This window comes from Phaethon aethereus (assembly GCF_964289735.1).
Source record: "Phaethon aethereus genome assembly, chromosome: 3".
Taxonomy (NCBI): Eukaryota; Metazoa; Chordata; class Aves; order Phaethontiformes; family Phaethontidae; genus Phaethon; species Phaethon aethereus.
In genome coordinates, this window is record NC_138576.1 from 86,288,777 (window position 1) to 86,304,862 (window position 16,086).

The 16,086-nt window shown below is 36.5% G+C and overlaps 1 protein-coding gene across 1 annotated transcript in view; it reads left to right on the forward strand.

Moving 5' to 3' along the window:
- The window catches only part of RYR2 (ryanodine receptor 2), a gene marked incomplete at both ends in the record, with an annotated part of 428,112 nt that overhangs the window by 296,772 nt on the left and 115,254 nt on the right, over positions 1–16,086 (forward strand). The window contains 9 exons of the mRNA XM_081998040.1: positions 1,284–1,453; positions 2,426–2,646; positions 3,959–4,049; positions 6,057–6,197; positions 7,027–7,190; positions 10,119–10,197; positions 10,825–10,914; positions 12,486–12,623; positions 15,818–15,895. Coding sequence (XP_081854166.1) covers positions 1,284–1,453; positions 2,426–2,646; positions 3,959–4,049; positions 6,057–6,197; positions 7,027–7,190; positions 10,119–10,197; positions 10,825–10,914; positions 12,486–12,623; positions 15,818–15,895 — 1,172 coding nt within the window. The remainder of the gene's footprint in view (positions 1–1,283; positions 1,454–2,425; positions 2,647–3,958; positions 4,050–6,056; positions 6,198–7,026; positions 7,191–10,118; positions 10,198–10,824; positions 10,915–12,485; positions 12,624–15,817; positions 15,896–16,086) is intronic.

Consider the following 16,086-nt stretch of genomic DNA (forward strand, 5'->3'; position numbering starts at 1 on the left):
GATTATTCTGTTTTTTTTTCTCCCGACCCATTCTTATGTTTTGTAATTTAACCACGTACTGATACTCCTATTTCTCTCAGTATTTAAAAATGTTATAGAAATTAAACTGTTTCCTAGATGAATTAGAAGAGAAATTATGTGTATTTCAAACGTGTTTCAAAATTTTTTCTGCATTTTATAGGCAATAATTCTGTGTACAGTTAAATCATTGATGTAAATCCCATTCATTTAAATTAAATCATGAAAATCTATTACAGCTTACAACTGTCTAATTTTCTAAAATATTTTTTCAAAATTGCGGTCTCTTTTCTTGATGACATAATACTTAGCTTTTGCTGCTCTAACCCTATCAATTGTTTCTGGCAGATTTTACTAAAGACACCAGAGTTGTTCTTCAGCAACTATGGTGAAGTTATAGGTGTGACATACATATGCAAATGCATTTCTTCGTGTTTTCTGCCTACATAGAATTGATTGCAATAGCAGGAGCTATGTGAGCATCAGTATAAAAGGGAAAGGAGTTATATATGCTTCTTTGGGTATCTGGGAGAACTTTATAACTGGATTGTTTAGGGACTTACATCACAAGAATGCCAAATAGATTACAGTAGAAGAGATAAAAAGATGAATCATTCTATTACACCATTTTTTTATTTATATTCCAAATAGTGATAGATCTATAGGTGATATCTCAGAATCGTAGATACAGAATTGTTTATTTGGTTTTGAAAATGAAAGTATCAAAATATTGCAAACTACTTCCTTTATATATATAAAAATATATATCTATATATATCAAAAAATATTGCAACAACTTTGTCTCAGTTATTTCAGAAGTTTTCAGATACAGAGGATTTTTTGGCACAATCTTAATTCATTGTTGTACATTACTGATATGATCACCAGTGCTGCATTCCTGGGGTGTTTGATGTAGAATTGTTGTATTTTTTACCTTCTGTCTGCTTCTTCTAAGAACTAGGTAGTTCTGCAAATGAGTTAGTATGTTTTGGGTACTTACTATATTAGAATATCAACTGATAAGAATCCCTTAATACACCAAGTATGAACAGAAAAGCATGTATTGACTTTGAGGTCTATCGGGGTAGAATTTGCCTTATGTATTCATATTCAGTTAACTACAAATGTGTTGCCTTTGTGTAACAAACCATGGGGAAGATGCTTTGATATTAACAAAGACTCAAAGTCTCTGACAAGTAGTAGCACTGCCTAGTCTGCTCGTGAAGGATGATCCTTGTCATTGAAGTCTTATTTCTTCCTTTTAGATGGTACTGTGGTGGAACCTGACATGTCTGCGGGGTTTTGCCCAGATCACAAGGCAGCCATGGTTTTGTTCCTTGACAGGGTCTATGGAATTGAGGATCAGGATTTTCTCCTACACCTTCTTGAAGTTGGCTTTCTGCCAGATCTTCGTGCTGCTGCTTCTTTAGATACAGTAAGGGTTTAAGTCTGTTGTTATTTCTGTACCATTATCCTACTGAACACTGCAGCATTTTTCATCCCTCAAAAAAACATTTTTTTATTTCTTCATGTTGTCTTCTGCATTTCTCAAATGCTGGATGAGGTGCTTGTTGTTGCTGAGCTTTGAGAATACTTGAAGAACAGTGAAGAAGCATTCTCCAGAATGGTGCTCACTTTATAAGAGAGCCCCCATTGATACCCATATCCATAAGAGATGCAGTGCCTTTCCCTAGGAAACTTTCTGAGCTTGTGCTATGGAATCAAAATCAGATAAGCTGCCAGTGAAGCATATAACTGAGAGCCCCTTTACAGAGATTTACAGAAAATGTTGATCTCCATACGTTTGTTAGGCACACTTACATTGTTATTTAGGAAATCACTAAATTTTTTTTTTGTTCCTCCTTAAAATTGCTGCCTTTTTACTGTGAGTCTTATTTCCATCTGATTTTTCTTAACTGGCTTGGTCCAGAAAGATCAGATTTAGAGAGCTTATAGGAGGGCTAAGAGATGGACTTTGATTTCCTTATTTGGCCTTTTATGACAACAATTTTCTGAAAATAATTATGTTGCTATTTAAGAAAGAGCAGGTGAGAATTTTTTCCTCACTTTGAACTTGGGCTTGATTGTGCCACAGAAACATACTGAGATTTGTAAATGCATACTTAACTGATATTACCTGATTTTGGACTGTTCTGTTAAGCAACTATGATGTTCTTTATAATATAGTCTTGAAAATGGTTTTGTTTTTGAATGGCTACCTTTTAGTATTTATGTTTTCATTCATTCAAAACAAAACAAAAGCCATCTGTGAGACTTTAGAAGCAGGAAAAAAACCTAAGTGTCCAGCTTCCAGTAGGTATCAAGTCCTTATTTGTATGTTTTGGAGATTTTTGTGTGTAACAACATTGATGAGACTAATCTAATTTCTGTCCCATTTAATTCATAGGCTGCTTTAAGTGCTACGGATATGGCTTTGGCTCTGAATCGATACCTTTGCACAGCAGTCTTGCCTCTGTTGACCAGATGTGCTCCTCTTTTTGCTGGCACAGAGCACCATGCTTCCCTCATCGATTCCTTATTGCATACAGTGTACAGACTCTCAAAGGGATGCTCTCTTACCAAAGCTCAGCGAGATTCTATTGAAGAGTGTTTACTGTCTATCTGTGGGTAAGAAAATACCCCTGGCTGTACAGGAATGCTAATTGATTGAGTAACCTATGATATTTATAATACAGGAATGCAGGGCTATGCCACCAATAGCATAATTAATTTATTTTTTTTCCTGGCAGATGATTGGGATATTTTTAAATACACTGTATTCAGTTTACAACTTTATTAATCACTCATATGCAGTCCTCAGTTACTTTGCAATTAACGGGTTTTTTAAATTAAACCCATGGCAATTAAGTAAGAGGACGTACTGCAAAAAAGACAGAGCTCTGGAAATGCGGAATTGTGCATGCACTGAAGTGCCATTTAAATACTTTTAGCTGTACAGATTGGCGGTATGGTGGATGATCAGTAGATTATACAGTTCTATGGAGATACTATTTATGTTGTGTTACATTTCAAATCCTAATGAATGACTAGTATTGTTATACCTCATTACTGACACCTATAGGACAAATTTTGTCTGAGTATCTGCAGTCGCAAAAACAGTTGATTATTCCTTTTTTTTACATAAGCCTACAGGCTCAATTATCAGTAGTTGACTAGACACTTCTGACTTCAATTTCTGATTAAACTTAGAAACATTTAGCCTTTCAAATTGCCAGAGTTGGTCTTTTTTTAATATTTTACCATACTTTTTTGCATAATGTGGAAATGTATTCAGAAATGACAGACATTTATATTATAGTCCTGTAAAAAAGTACTGTATAGCATTTATTTATAAAATATATCACATTGACTATTTTCTGTATATACTACCTTAATAAGAACCAGTAAAATAGACCAGTGTTTGCTATTTATCTGGAAAGCTTTAATGCCTGTGCCATTCTAACATACACGCTATACCTATTTCTTCTGTCCTTCCAGTTGGTGCCCACTGCTGCGTGTCTTGTTTAGTACCTCTAAAGAGTTAGTGCTCTTAAGTCTTTATTAGTCTTTAAGATCTTTTTAAGAGCCATTGAGATATATTACAAGAAATTAACATTATAGCCTTTTCTCATGGGCATGGTGGTCATAATAGTCAATATCAAAATTCAGTATTTTTTTCCTGGATTTTCTTGGTCTACGGATCAGATATTTTCTCTGCTTCTGTAAAGCATTTGATTTGCTGCTTGTTCAGAAGGTTTTCTTTGGTATGCACTTGTTTCCTTTCTTTTGGACACGTTTTTTAGTGCACTAGCAAAATCCTATTACTTTACAAATTTGAAGAGTTTCAATGGCATAAGAACTGACAAGTTTCCTTAGTGTATTAATTATTTATGTGAAACTATGCTGGTACACCTTTTTGAAATGGTTTGTCTGCTTTTAGGCAGTTGCGGCCTTCCATGATGCAGCATTTGCTGAGAAGATTAGTATTTGATGTTCCTCTATTAAATGAACATGCAAAGATGCCTCTCAAGGTAAAAATACATTTTAATATTCATCAGCATTCCTTGGAACAAAATCCAAAGGAAAATACCTGCATGGAGAATACTCTCTGTCATCTTTGTTATCTTTTCTCCACTCTGCAATAATCTAAAACCATAGTTTCTGAAAGATAAATTGCTTCTTCAGCAGGAATTCAGTCGAATTTACGTCTATCCATATGGAATAATGAAGTCCATGTCTAATGTTTGCTTCTCCTTTAATTATCTCCTTTTTTTTTTCAAGCCCATATGCAAACAGAATAGAAAGACCCTTGGGGGCAGGGGGCAGAATCCAGTGCAGAAAGGAAGATCACAATTTATAGGCTTGCTTCTGCCCTCTGTGCTGGTTTTCTCTGCTTTTGGAAAACGGACTCTTTTTCTGTGGTTTGCGCCTGGAAATCTAAGCCATACATGTTTTTTAATAATCTTCCATTTTGTTTTCAGCCCCCAAAGATTTGTCCATATTTTTTGATTCTTATTCCTAGTCATCCTTTCTGAGGTGACATATTCATTAAAGATTCCTCAGATTTAGCAGTTCTAAGAAACATATAATTTCCCACCTTAACTACTGCTGTTTTTCAGCAATCTTTTTTAATGCTTTCATGCCACAACTTTGAACGAGGTATTTAATCTTTTCTTATTTAATTCTTTAGTCTTTCAAAGCCACATATTTGCATTAATTGTATTTTACATTTTATTTCTTTGCCAAAATACTTCTCAGAATTACACAGGCTTCTACTAGCCAGATTATGGTCTCTGACCTCAGATGAAGAATTTAAGTCATTAGTTTCAAAGGCAGGACCTGCTGCATAGTCTTTCCCCTGCCGAAGAGGTCACAATTTGATTGTGTCCCCCAAGAATTACTGAATCAAGCTAAAGATGATGGAACAGCCATTCTTTAGTGCCTATGTGTGAGAAAAGCAGTTGATAATTTAGTATACTGCCCTGAAGGGGACCTTTCTAATGCATTATGACATATGTGCTGCAAAAACCAGAGTAACTTGGCGTTCCCTTCATGGCTATGGTTCTTCAAGTTTTTGGGTGGGCAAAGGACAATCCCAGCTTCCTGAGATCTGTTCATCTAGGACAGCAGGTTTTTCGATCCTGAGGGTCATGACTGCAGTGACTTTCCCATATTGCTGAACTGAACAGGAAAGAAATAATAGTTAGAACCTTTTTGGCAAGTCAGGCTTTGGGAGAATATAGATATGAAGAGAACCATGGTGTTAGCATGGGCAAATAATTTTGTCCACTGACACCTAAACAAGTAATAGGGGCTTCTGAGGAAAGTGGCCTTTGCTATTGCCAAAATTTTGTTGTTTGGGATTGTCTTTACTGACAGATCTGCAACTAATTTTTCTGCTTCTTGTCTGTGACTCAGGGACATAAAGGACACATTAAGTGTAAAATTTGTGATGTTTCACTTTGGCAAATACCCAGTAGTAGGTCCTTGTACCATTTGAGTTCCTGATAATCTGGAATCCTGTAACCACTTATGAAGACAGTATCCCTGAAATATGCATTTAATGAAAGAGTGGGAAAGAGGATAAAGCTCCTCTTCCAATTGTAATAGAGGGCAGGAGGGTAGAAGAGGTGAGTCACACTGGGAGTTATCGCTGAATAGCTCTCAGTCATGTAAATAATAATGGGGAACTAGGCGAAATCATGGTTCTACTATCTTACCCATCAAGCAGCAGTATTCGGAATAGTGGCACACAGGTGAAGGTGGATTCTTGTCTTCAGCTGAGCTGTCAGAGTTCTTGTGGTGTTGGGGAAAATTATCCTCTGTCACATGCTTTTTGCATATGCCACTAATGTTAAAAGACAGAACTGCTCATTCTGTGTGTGTATTCACCAATGATTTAAACAATACATATACAACATGGCTTCTTGATAAAAGTTAGAAATTTTTCTGGCAGTGTCTGTGTAATGGTTGAGTGCCAGAATGGAAGAACATCAACAGTTATATTTTATTTGCTTTCAAAATATGTTCTGTTTTAGTTGCTGACAAATCATTATGAAAGGTGTTGGAAGTATTATTGTTTGCCAGGTGGATGGGGTAGCTTTGGTGCTGCCTCAGAAGAAGAACTCCATTTATCCAGAAAGTTGTTCTGGGGTATTTTTGATGCCTTGTCTCAGAAGGTAATTAATTTTAATATCCATCTACTACTGTAAAAACCTTACTGTGTAACTTTTTTTCTTTAAAGCATCGTTTTAGCCCAGCTTTTATCAACACTGTTGATAATCCACTTTAAAGGGAAAAATATAGGCTTTAGTAAATTTAAATCTTCCTCTTATAGCTTCTGCTTTAACATAGATGTACCATTTTGTCTGCTCATAAAAGAAAATTATATAGCTAATGAAGTCATCCTGAGGTGTATCTGTATGGGTCAACTACACTTTAGAGCTCTAAAAGCGAATTCAGGCATCTGCAGGTGACTGAAAGCTGCACTTTTTTTTTTTTTCTAGTTCACACACTATCCTTCCTTAAACCAAGAGCATAGTCCTTTGCTTACTAGTTATAGTTTCATCACCCTTGACTCAATTCTGTGTCTTAATAATACACCTTGGTATGTATTTGTTATTCATTCTGTGAGTATTTTTAACCAACCTACTTAAAATTTCATGAGTTTAATTTCAAATCTAGGTATTTAGAAATGTTGTGCATATTCCTATGCTATGTTGTCTTCCCAGACATCTAAAAAAAGCCTAGTGTTGCTACCAGTGAAGTCAATACTTCTCCCATTTACTTCAGGAAGAGCAAGACTTGATCCTAGCTTTATCTATAGTGTATAATATGCTTTCGATAGTCGGTTTCCTTTATTTTCAGAACAAAAATTCAGTTTCATACTAAGAAAGTATGCCACTCATTCTGTGGCAACTTGGTTTCACATATAGCTATCCTAGTTTCAGCAGTGATGCTGATAGCTTCCATTCACTACTCACTTTCTAACCCCTGTGTGTTCCACAGAAGTATGAACAGGAACTGTTCAAATTGGCTTTGCCTTGTCTGAGCGCAGTTGCAGGGGCCTTACCTCCAGACTATATGGAATCAAATTATGTCAATATGATGGAAAAACAGTCTTCAATGGATTCAGATGGGAACTTTAATCCTCAGCCTGTTGATACATCAAAGTAAGGAATTATTTTGCTGCAATTAGGTTTTTATTATGAATGTGTAAAAGAAGGAGGGAGTCTGTTGTTGGGTATGATGTGAGCTTACAGCTTTTATTCTCATCTGAACACTTATCTTCTAGAAAAAATGGAGGACGTAACTTTATATTTTAAGTTTTTATTTATATATTTTTAAGTCATATAAAGGAATAAATATCCAGTTACATAACTTAATTTTCTTGTCAACCTAAAACATTTTTAATGCATTTTCATCCTGAAGGTAGAAGTGTCCAGTTACCTTTGTATGTTTGCTGCAAACAAACCAGCATGTTTTTAGGAGCAGAAAAAGTAGACTAGTCTACATCATCCCCGTCATTATTAACATGTGCCAAGACACTAATTTCAGTGTGTGTGAATGACAGTGTACCTACAGAAAACAATGATGTTCATGCATTTTTATAATTTCTTTTTACTATGAATAATGGGGAATTGGGCAGAAAGATCTTCATTCTTTCTAGGCAGTAAGACCCTGACTGTGCTCTTCTAAGCACATTAGCCAGACAAAACACATATCGGAATGGGATTTTTGTGCCCTGATTTTTAACTACAGCAAATGCCCCATTCTTCTTTGTAAGAATAGAATATTCTTACAGCAGTGTCGTTATGCACTATATCTTGAAAAATGCCACTTGTAAGACATTTGCTTCAGTTGCCTTTGTGAGCTTTGTGTCTGTATTAACATTCAGAGCACAGAATGCCATCAGTAGATTGATACCTTTTTTACAGCATGCATGTACATGTATGCTGTTGCGAATGAGTGATTTAGATCAAAGGTATTAGCAAACATGGTTTTAATATGATGTTGTAAAAGTGTGACTTAACAAAGTTTGATGTCAAGGTTCACTCTATTACTGTACAGCACAATCATTTGAACAGTGGTGTAAAACTACCAAGACACAAAGCAGTTACAGTCACCAAGGCACAAATCGAAGTTACAATACAACAAGGTTATGCGTGATACTGGTCACTTACCAAAGGTCTGCCGTTGGTAAAAGGTCTGTCTGCCTCAAGGAGCAACTTTGAGAGGTGTCCCAGCGCAAGGGGAAATCACCGCCAATGCAGCCACGCTGCCTAGTAGGGGTAGCTCAAAGAAGTCTCACTTAGGCTGTCATACTTATGGAATAAAGTGGTTGGCTTGTAGTCAAATTACATGCGATGGGAAAGGTATGCATGAGACTCCTTGTAGTCACAGCTTTCTTTGTTCCTTGATAAATGAGTCTTGGAAAAGCCAAGCTGATATGCGTCAGTGCTCAACATGTCACTCTGCTCCTTTTTGGGTTTTCAGAGAACAGATTGCCACTAGAGGAGTTCTTGGCCTGTTTACAGCATAGGCCTTTACCACCTTTGGAGCCGGTACCAAACTACTGCTAGTTTGGTTAAGGGGTCAAGTGCATCCGTCACGTGTGCACATCAAAATATAGTAGTAAAATAATCTAGACTGCAGTGTAGAAATCACATCAGTGACCATTAAGTTGTCTAAGATGTATTTAAGATACATGAAGATTTAACAAAATTTAGTAAGGATATTATGCTATCATTTAACTAATTGAAGATGACTTTATCTGGTGTTATTTCAGAGGAAAATTGTAGATAGCCAGGATATATTTGAGAAACTCAGAAAATGTTACTTAACATTAGCTAAATCATCAGTCACTTTGTTGCCATAGGAGTCTAACAGTTCTGTGATGCACTACTTTTATCAGTGTCTCTTCCAACCTATCCTATATCCTTTTAACATGCAAATCCTGCATCACATTGCTTGCTAGTCCTAGACTGATTTATATGAAGCTTATTGTACTTGCCAATTCTTTGCATTTCTGAAATTATTCAAAGTAGTTACTATTAGTAGAGTTCCTCTTGAACATCACACTTCCAAACAATAAAAAACTGAATGACCATGCTGGATGAATATTTTCTGGCCTTTGTGTGTGGTTAGGCTCTTGCAGACCATTACTCTGACATAATTTTGTTTGATATTTCTGCTTTTTCCCCACCCTATGTCTGAAGATTAAAAACCAGACTCTTCTACTTTGCAGTAGATGGCACTGTAACACTTTTGCTGCCAAAATTCTTTGTCGTAGAAGGGAAGATTTTGCTATTTCATAAGTGATCAAGAAGCAATTATTCCCTTTCATTGGTAGGAATGCACATGCAGAAAAATACTGATATTTGATACATTATTTTTGGAAGAGGATTCTGTCTGTAGCGCCTGTTTGACAGTTAAGGATAGCTACTTCTCCTTTACTGCTTAAGAAACCTTAACTTCTGCACTGTCCTGTACATAGGTTGAAAAGATAGTGTATTTATTTGGGGTTTTTTCTATTTTTAATAAGGCTTTTAATGTTTTTAATATTCATTGGGGTGTTGGAAAATAAAGCCTTGAGCATATAACTTTTGAGTTGTCATTAAGTCATAGTGCTTCAAGCATATAATAAAATTTATATTACTGTATAAAATAGATGATGTGTTTCAAAAAGGACTGTTACCACACTAAGTTTGTAACAGACATGCAATAAGTTACCCCCATATTTCTGAAACTGTGGGTCATAGTTACATCTTTAATCTTAAGAAAATTAATGTTAGTAATAGAAATATGTGACAAAAAACATTAATGCTCAGTATCATTATTGATTTTTTCCCTGCACATGTGTGTGGAAGAAGTAAAGTTCCCACAACAGCTGTGGTTCTCATTAATTGGCCATTAAATAACTCAGCTTCTTGCTTTGATTTAACTGGGGCTTGGAGCAACCTGCATGTGAGGAAACAGAGCAGAGTAAGATGCTTTGAATGGATGCACAACTAATTATTTGTTTGAACATTTTCTTCAAAATAAAAGCATTCGCATTTTCGCATGTGTGATATAATGGCTATTTTTCTCTTCACTTTCAGCATTACAATACCTGAAAAGCTAGAATATTTCATCAACAAATATGCAGAACACTCTCATGACAAATGGTCAATGGAAAAGGTAAAATCTATATTCCTGTTAAAGCAAAATCAGAATTTTTATTTCAGTTAATTTAATCTTTAAAATATTTTACTCTGAATATTATTATTTTTCATAATGCTACAAGTTGGTATGTAGGTAAGATATAAACGATATTTTCTTGAAATGCATTTGAGGGAAAGTTCTGGAAGTGCACATGTGTATTTCAAATACAGTTTCATCATTTCATTATTTTTATTGTTCACTTTTGAGTAAATATACTTACTAATTGTTTAAGAATTGTATTGACTTGAAATTTCAAATTTTTAACGGAAAAAACTCTTTAAGGTTTTTTTTCCTTTGTACAGTTTGTGCCCAGTATTAAAAATAGTTCCTCAACTGTAGCTCAGTATTCTGCTCTATATAATTATTTAAAAGAAAAATGTATTGAAATGTTAGCTTTGTGTAATCATTAATTTTCAAAAAGATGGCAGGCTACATAATTAATTTCATTATGCATAGATAATATAAATGTTGGTTGAGAAAACAGTAGAAAGAAGATTTTAAGAACAGCAATGCAGAAGCATTTTTCAGTTCCTTTGTACCAATAAAAATAGGATTTTTCATAATTTTTTGCTTTTCCCCATTATTAATTATTAATGTTTTCAGTTTGCCAATGGATGGACATATGGTGAAACGTATTCTGAATCTGGAAAAGTGCAACCATTAATGAAACAATATAAGTTGCTATCTGAAAAGGTAACGAATTTGTTCATTCTTGATCCAGGTTGAGTGAAAGATTTATTCATTCACTGTGAAAACATCAACTTATATTTACATTACATTTTAAAAATTTATTTAGAGTACATCAGCTAATGTGTGATCTCTGCCTTCCTCAAAATATCAAAAAGACATAGAAGGGTTTATTTTACGATAAATAGGCCATTCAACATATTCATGGCTGAATTTACACAGCATAACTTATGGTGAAACTGAAGTGTCATATTGCCAGTATATTTTTACGGTAAGGTCATACAGGAATGCCTACTTGCTTAGTGAAGACTTAGGTTTAGGCTTTGTCTGGTCTCCAGCAGAGGGCCACCAAGATGATTAGAAGGCTGGAGAACTTGATAAATGAAGTAAGGCTGAAGGAATTGGGTTTGTTCAGCTTAGAGAAGAGAAAGCTAATGGGGATATAATCTCAGTTTCCCAGTACCTAAATGCTAGTTATAAAGAAGATGGATGTATTCTCTTCACAGGGATTCACAGAGGTCCACAGTGACATGACAAGAGGCAATGGGTATAAGTGAGGGTCTGGAGCACAAGTCTTATGAGGAGCAGCTGAGGGAACTGGGGTTGTTTAGTCTGGAGAAGAGGAGGCTGAGGGGAGACCTTATCACTTTCTACAACTACCTGAAAGGGGGTTGTGGTGAGGTGGGTGTTGGTCTCTTCTCCCAAGTAAGTAGCAATAGGACGAGAGAAAACGGCCACAAGTTGCGCCAGGGGAGGTTTAGACTAGATATTAGGAAAAAATTATTTACTGAGAGAGTGGTCAGGCATTGGAACAGGCTGCCCAGGGAGGTGGTGGATTCACCATCACTGGAAATATTCAAAAAACGTGTAGACGTGGCACTGTGGGACATGGTTTAGTGGGCATGGTGGTGTTGGGTTGATGGTTGGACTTGATGATCTTGAAGGTCTTTTCTAACCTTAATGATTCTGTGATTCTGTGAAGTTGATTCAGCAGAAATGCTTCCTGGAAGTCCTTCTTATCTTGACAACTTAAACATTCAAATAGGTTGTCCAGAGAAGTGTTGAAATCACCTGTACTGCAAATATTCAAGGCATAATGTGACCAGCCCTAAATAACCTAATCTTTATTACCACTGATAGCCCAGTTAGATTAGCTTATCTGACCTCAACAGAAGGTTGAGCCAGATGATGTCCAGAGGTCCATGCAACACAGACCTTTTTTATGATTCTGTGATTATGTTGGTTTGTATCATGTAGCAGACGAAACACTGCATTACTCCTGATAATTACTGCTCCACCTTTGAGTTCATATCTGAGCACACCGTTAACACGGTTATCCCTGTGATCATCAGCTTCCTGCACAGCTAGAATTCTTCTGCCCACCTCCGAAATGATAAATAAACTTTTAAATATCTTACATGATTTATTTGCTGCTTTGCAGTATCACTGAGCAATAAGGGCTGATTTCAGTACATTTCTTTGAATCTTGGTATAACTAGGCAGAAGCCCAATAGTTATTTTTTGCTCTGTACAGCCACATAATAAGCAAAACCATTATTGCATGTGCATTTTTCTAGGAGAAAGAAATTTATCGATGGCCAATCAAAGAATCACTAAAAACTATGCTGGCATGGGGATGGAGAATTGAAAGAACACGGGAGGGAGATTCCATGGCACTGTATAATCGGACGCGTCGCATATCTCAAACCAGTCAAGTGAGACATTTTATTAAAAACTTACTTTAATAAAAGGCATGTGAAATCTGCTGTCCAATCTTTGATTCTACAAGTGATGAAATAAACCTGTACCGTAAAAATATGTGAAAGCATTTTTCACAAGCAGTTGTACAACTCTGAAGATTCGTTTGGGTACCTATTCACTGAAGCTGAAACTTTCTTTCCCTGGTCCAAAGTAATATGTTAATAAACATTTCCAAAAAAACTGAACAAGACTGAAATAGGAATGTATTTGTTCTCTTGATTTAAAGTTAACTACATTAATTAGAGGAATTATTTACATCAGTAGGTGATTACACATTAAAAGTGAGTATTAATACGATTTTAGTCTGGGTTTTTTTGGAATTTGGTGGCTATGGATGCCTTTAAACATGTAAAGAAATAAATAAAGGTACATATAAAAATTATTTTTATTTCTTTTTTTAAGGAAAGTTAATACAAATATCAATGTTAATGCAGCATAAAGTTTACACCTACAGACAAAATTCTGAAAATGTGGAAGATTGTTTTTTTTCCTTTAGCCTTCTTAAATCAAAATACTGTAAGGATAAAGTAGAGAAATACTGGCACTGTATTTTCTTAGAGCTCCATACACTTTGCAATTAAACTGGGGAGGGGAGAAAATCTTTCTCTCTGATTCAAACAGACACACATGGAGCCAAACCAATTGGGGAAATAAAATGGAGGGGAAAAATCTTTCCCTCTTCTCTCCACTCAGCTCTGCAGTGTTTACATGTGTGAGTGGTGATATGCCTGTTAAAAAAGAGCAATTGAACCTGCCTCTCTACTCTCTATAGGCACTAGAAAGTGTATATCAAGTGATTTGATTTAGCACTTATGCTAAACTACACATTATAGTTTGTACACTATAATTGCCTTCCAAAATTCTTGATTCCAAATTTCCCAATTTTTGTGTTTTTATAATACCAGCCCCAAAGAATATATACTGACAAAGATATTTGTATATACTTTATAAGCATGAGGAGCTCATTAAGAATGAATAGCTTTACAGCTTTATTTGAGTACACTATCATATTAATACTCATCCTGTGTTTAAATGTGTTGTGTTGTCATTACACACACGTACACACAATAGCATTTTTCTGTGTTCAGCTGAGAAATTTTAAGTATATTTAATCAGTATCTTCATGTTAATGTAACAATGTTTGCATTGTTTGCTTTAGAAAACAATACTTTATCAGTATTTATTTACTGCGTGCTGCTTTGTGTTATTCTCTATTAACAATACCTGCTGTTTGAAAGGAGGCCTTTGAACTTCTAGGCCTTGTACATACTCATATATATGCATATGAAAATAGTATCAGACGTGGAAACAAAATTCTGGACATTGTTCTTTCTAAAGGAAGATGTACCTGTGGGGGACATGAGTTTTATCTGTTACAGCAGACTCCATACACAAAAGCCCAGCAATGCTCTAGTTGTCTACCCGGACTTTAGTAAAGCCTTTGACAGCATGTCCCACAGCCTTCCCCTGGAATAACTGGTGGCTCATGGCTTAGAAAGGTGTACTCTTCACTGGCTGGACAGCTGAGCCCACAGAGTTGTGGTGAACGGAGTTAAATCCAGTTGGTGGCAGGTTACAAGCGGTGTTCCCCAGGGTTCAGTTTTGGGGCTGGTCTTGTTTAATATCTTTATTGATGATCTGGATGAGGGGATCGAGTGCTGCCTCAGTAAGTTTGCAGATGACACCAAGTTGGGTGGGAGTGTTGGTGGGAAGGCTCTGCAGAGGGATCTAGACAGGCTGGATCGATGGGCTGAGGTCAGGTGTATGAGGTTTAATAGGGCCAAGTGCCAGGTCCTGCGCTTTGGTCACCACAACCCCATGCAATGCTACAGGCTTGGGGTGGAGTGGCTGGAGAGCAAAAATCTGGGGGTGCTGGTCGACAGCTGGCTGAATATGGGCTGGCAGTGTGCCCAGGTGGCCAAGAAGGCCAACAGCGTCCTGGCCTGTATCAGAAATAGTGTGGCCAGCAGGACGGGGGAAGTGATGGTGCCCCTGTACTCGGCCCTGGTGAGGCCACACCTCGAATCCTGTGTTCAGTTTTGGGCCCCTCACTACAAGAAAGACATTGAGTTACTGGAGCATGTTCACAGAAGGGCAATGAAGCTGGTGAAGGGTCTGGAGAACAAGTCTTATGAGGAGCGGCTGAGGGAACTGGGGTTGTTTAGCCTGGAGGAAAGGAGGCTGAGGAGAGACCTTCTCGCTCTCTACAACTACCTGAAAGGGGGTTGTGGTGAGGTGGGTGTTGGTCTCTTCTCCCAAGTAAGTAGCAATAGGACGAGAGGAAACGGCCACAAGTTGCGCCAGGGGAGGTTTAGACTAGATATTAGGAAAAAATTATTTACTGAGAGAGTGGTCAAGCACTGGAACTGGCTGCCCAGGGAGGTGGTGGATTCACCATCACTGGAAGTATTCAAAAAACGTGTAGACGTGGCACTGTGGGACATGGTTTAGTGGGCATGGTGGTGTTGAGTTGATGGCTGGGCTTGATGATCTTAAAGGTCTTTTCCAGCCTTAATGATTCTGTGAATTTCTAGCTGCATTTCTTGCATCAGTGGCCACCCAGGGAATCTCCATCATTATTTCTCCTTTGAACATTTGTGTCAATGTAACGAGCAAACCTGTGACAAATTTAGGCAGTAGAAAGAATGACAAAATGGTGATATTTTCTGAGTGGGGAGGAGAAACAGAAGGAAAAAATATGTATTTAGTAGATTCTATTCCTACATGTAGAAATAGGGTTGAAAAGCCAAATTCAAAGTTTGATTTTTGCCTGAATTTGCCTTAAATTAGATTGTCTGAGATTTCACCTGCTGAGAAAAAAAATCTCTAGAAAACCCAGAAATTTAATCATAACTTCAGTACAGCATTATCCACAATGAGTTCAAATCTTAAATGAGTTCAAGTGAAATTTGTATTTGAATGAGAGGGATTTTTGGGAACAAAATATGTAGACCTTTGCCTAAATCTCACTTAAAATACATCAAAAGTGGTAAACTTCAGTTGGGATACTTAGCTTCCTTTTGCTCTCTAGAGATACACAAGTGACTTTTTCCTTAAGTTCCTTCATTACTTTCAGTATTTTGTTAATGTTAACTTCTTCATATCAAATGTCTGTATAATTCCACTGTTTTGCACGTTTGTCATTCAGATCTCTGTAGATACAGCGCATGGTTACACTCCTCGAGCAATTGACATGAGCAATGTCACCCTCTCCAGAGACTTACATGTAAGTCAGAAATGTTTAATATACCTACCCTTTTTTCACAATTTAATTTTTTCTTTTCTTATAGTTTATTTTAAACAAATTTGGTGCCTTGTATTACTTTCTTTGATATGCTTTGATTTTGAGTTTGTTTTTTGTCTTTTTCATCATTGCTTTTTGATTCTCTGTTGCTTTAAAAAACATGGTTCATGTTG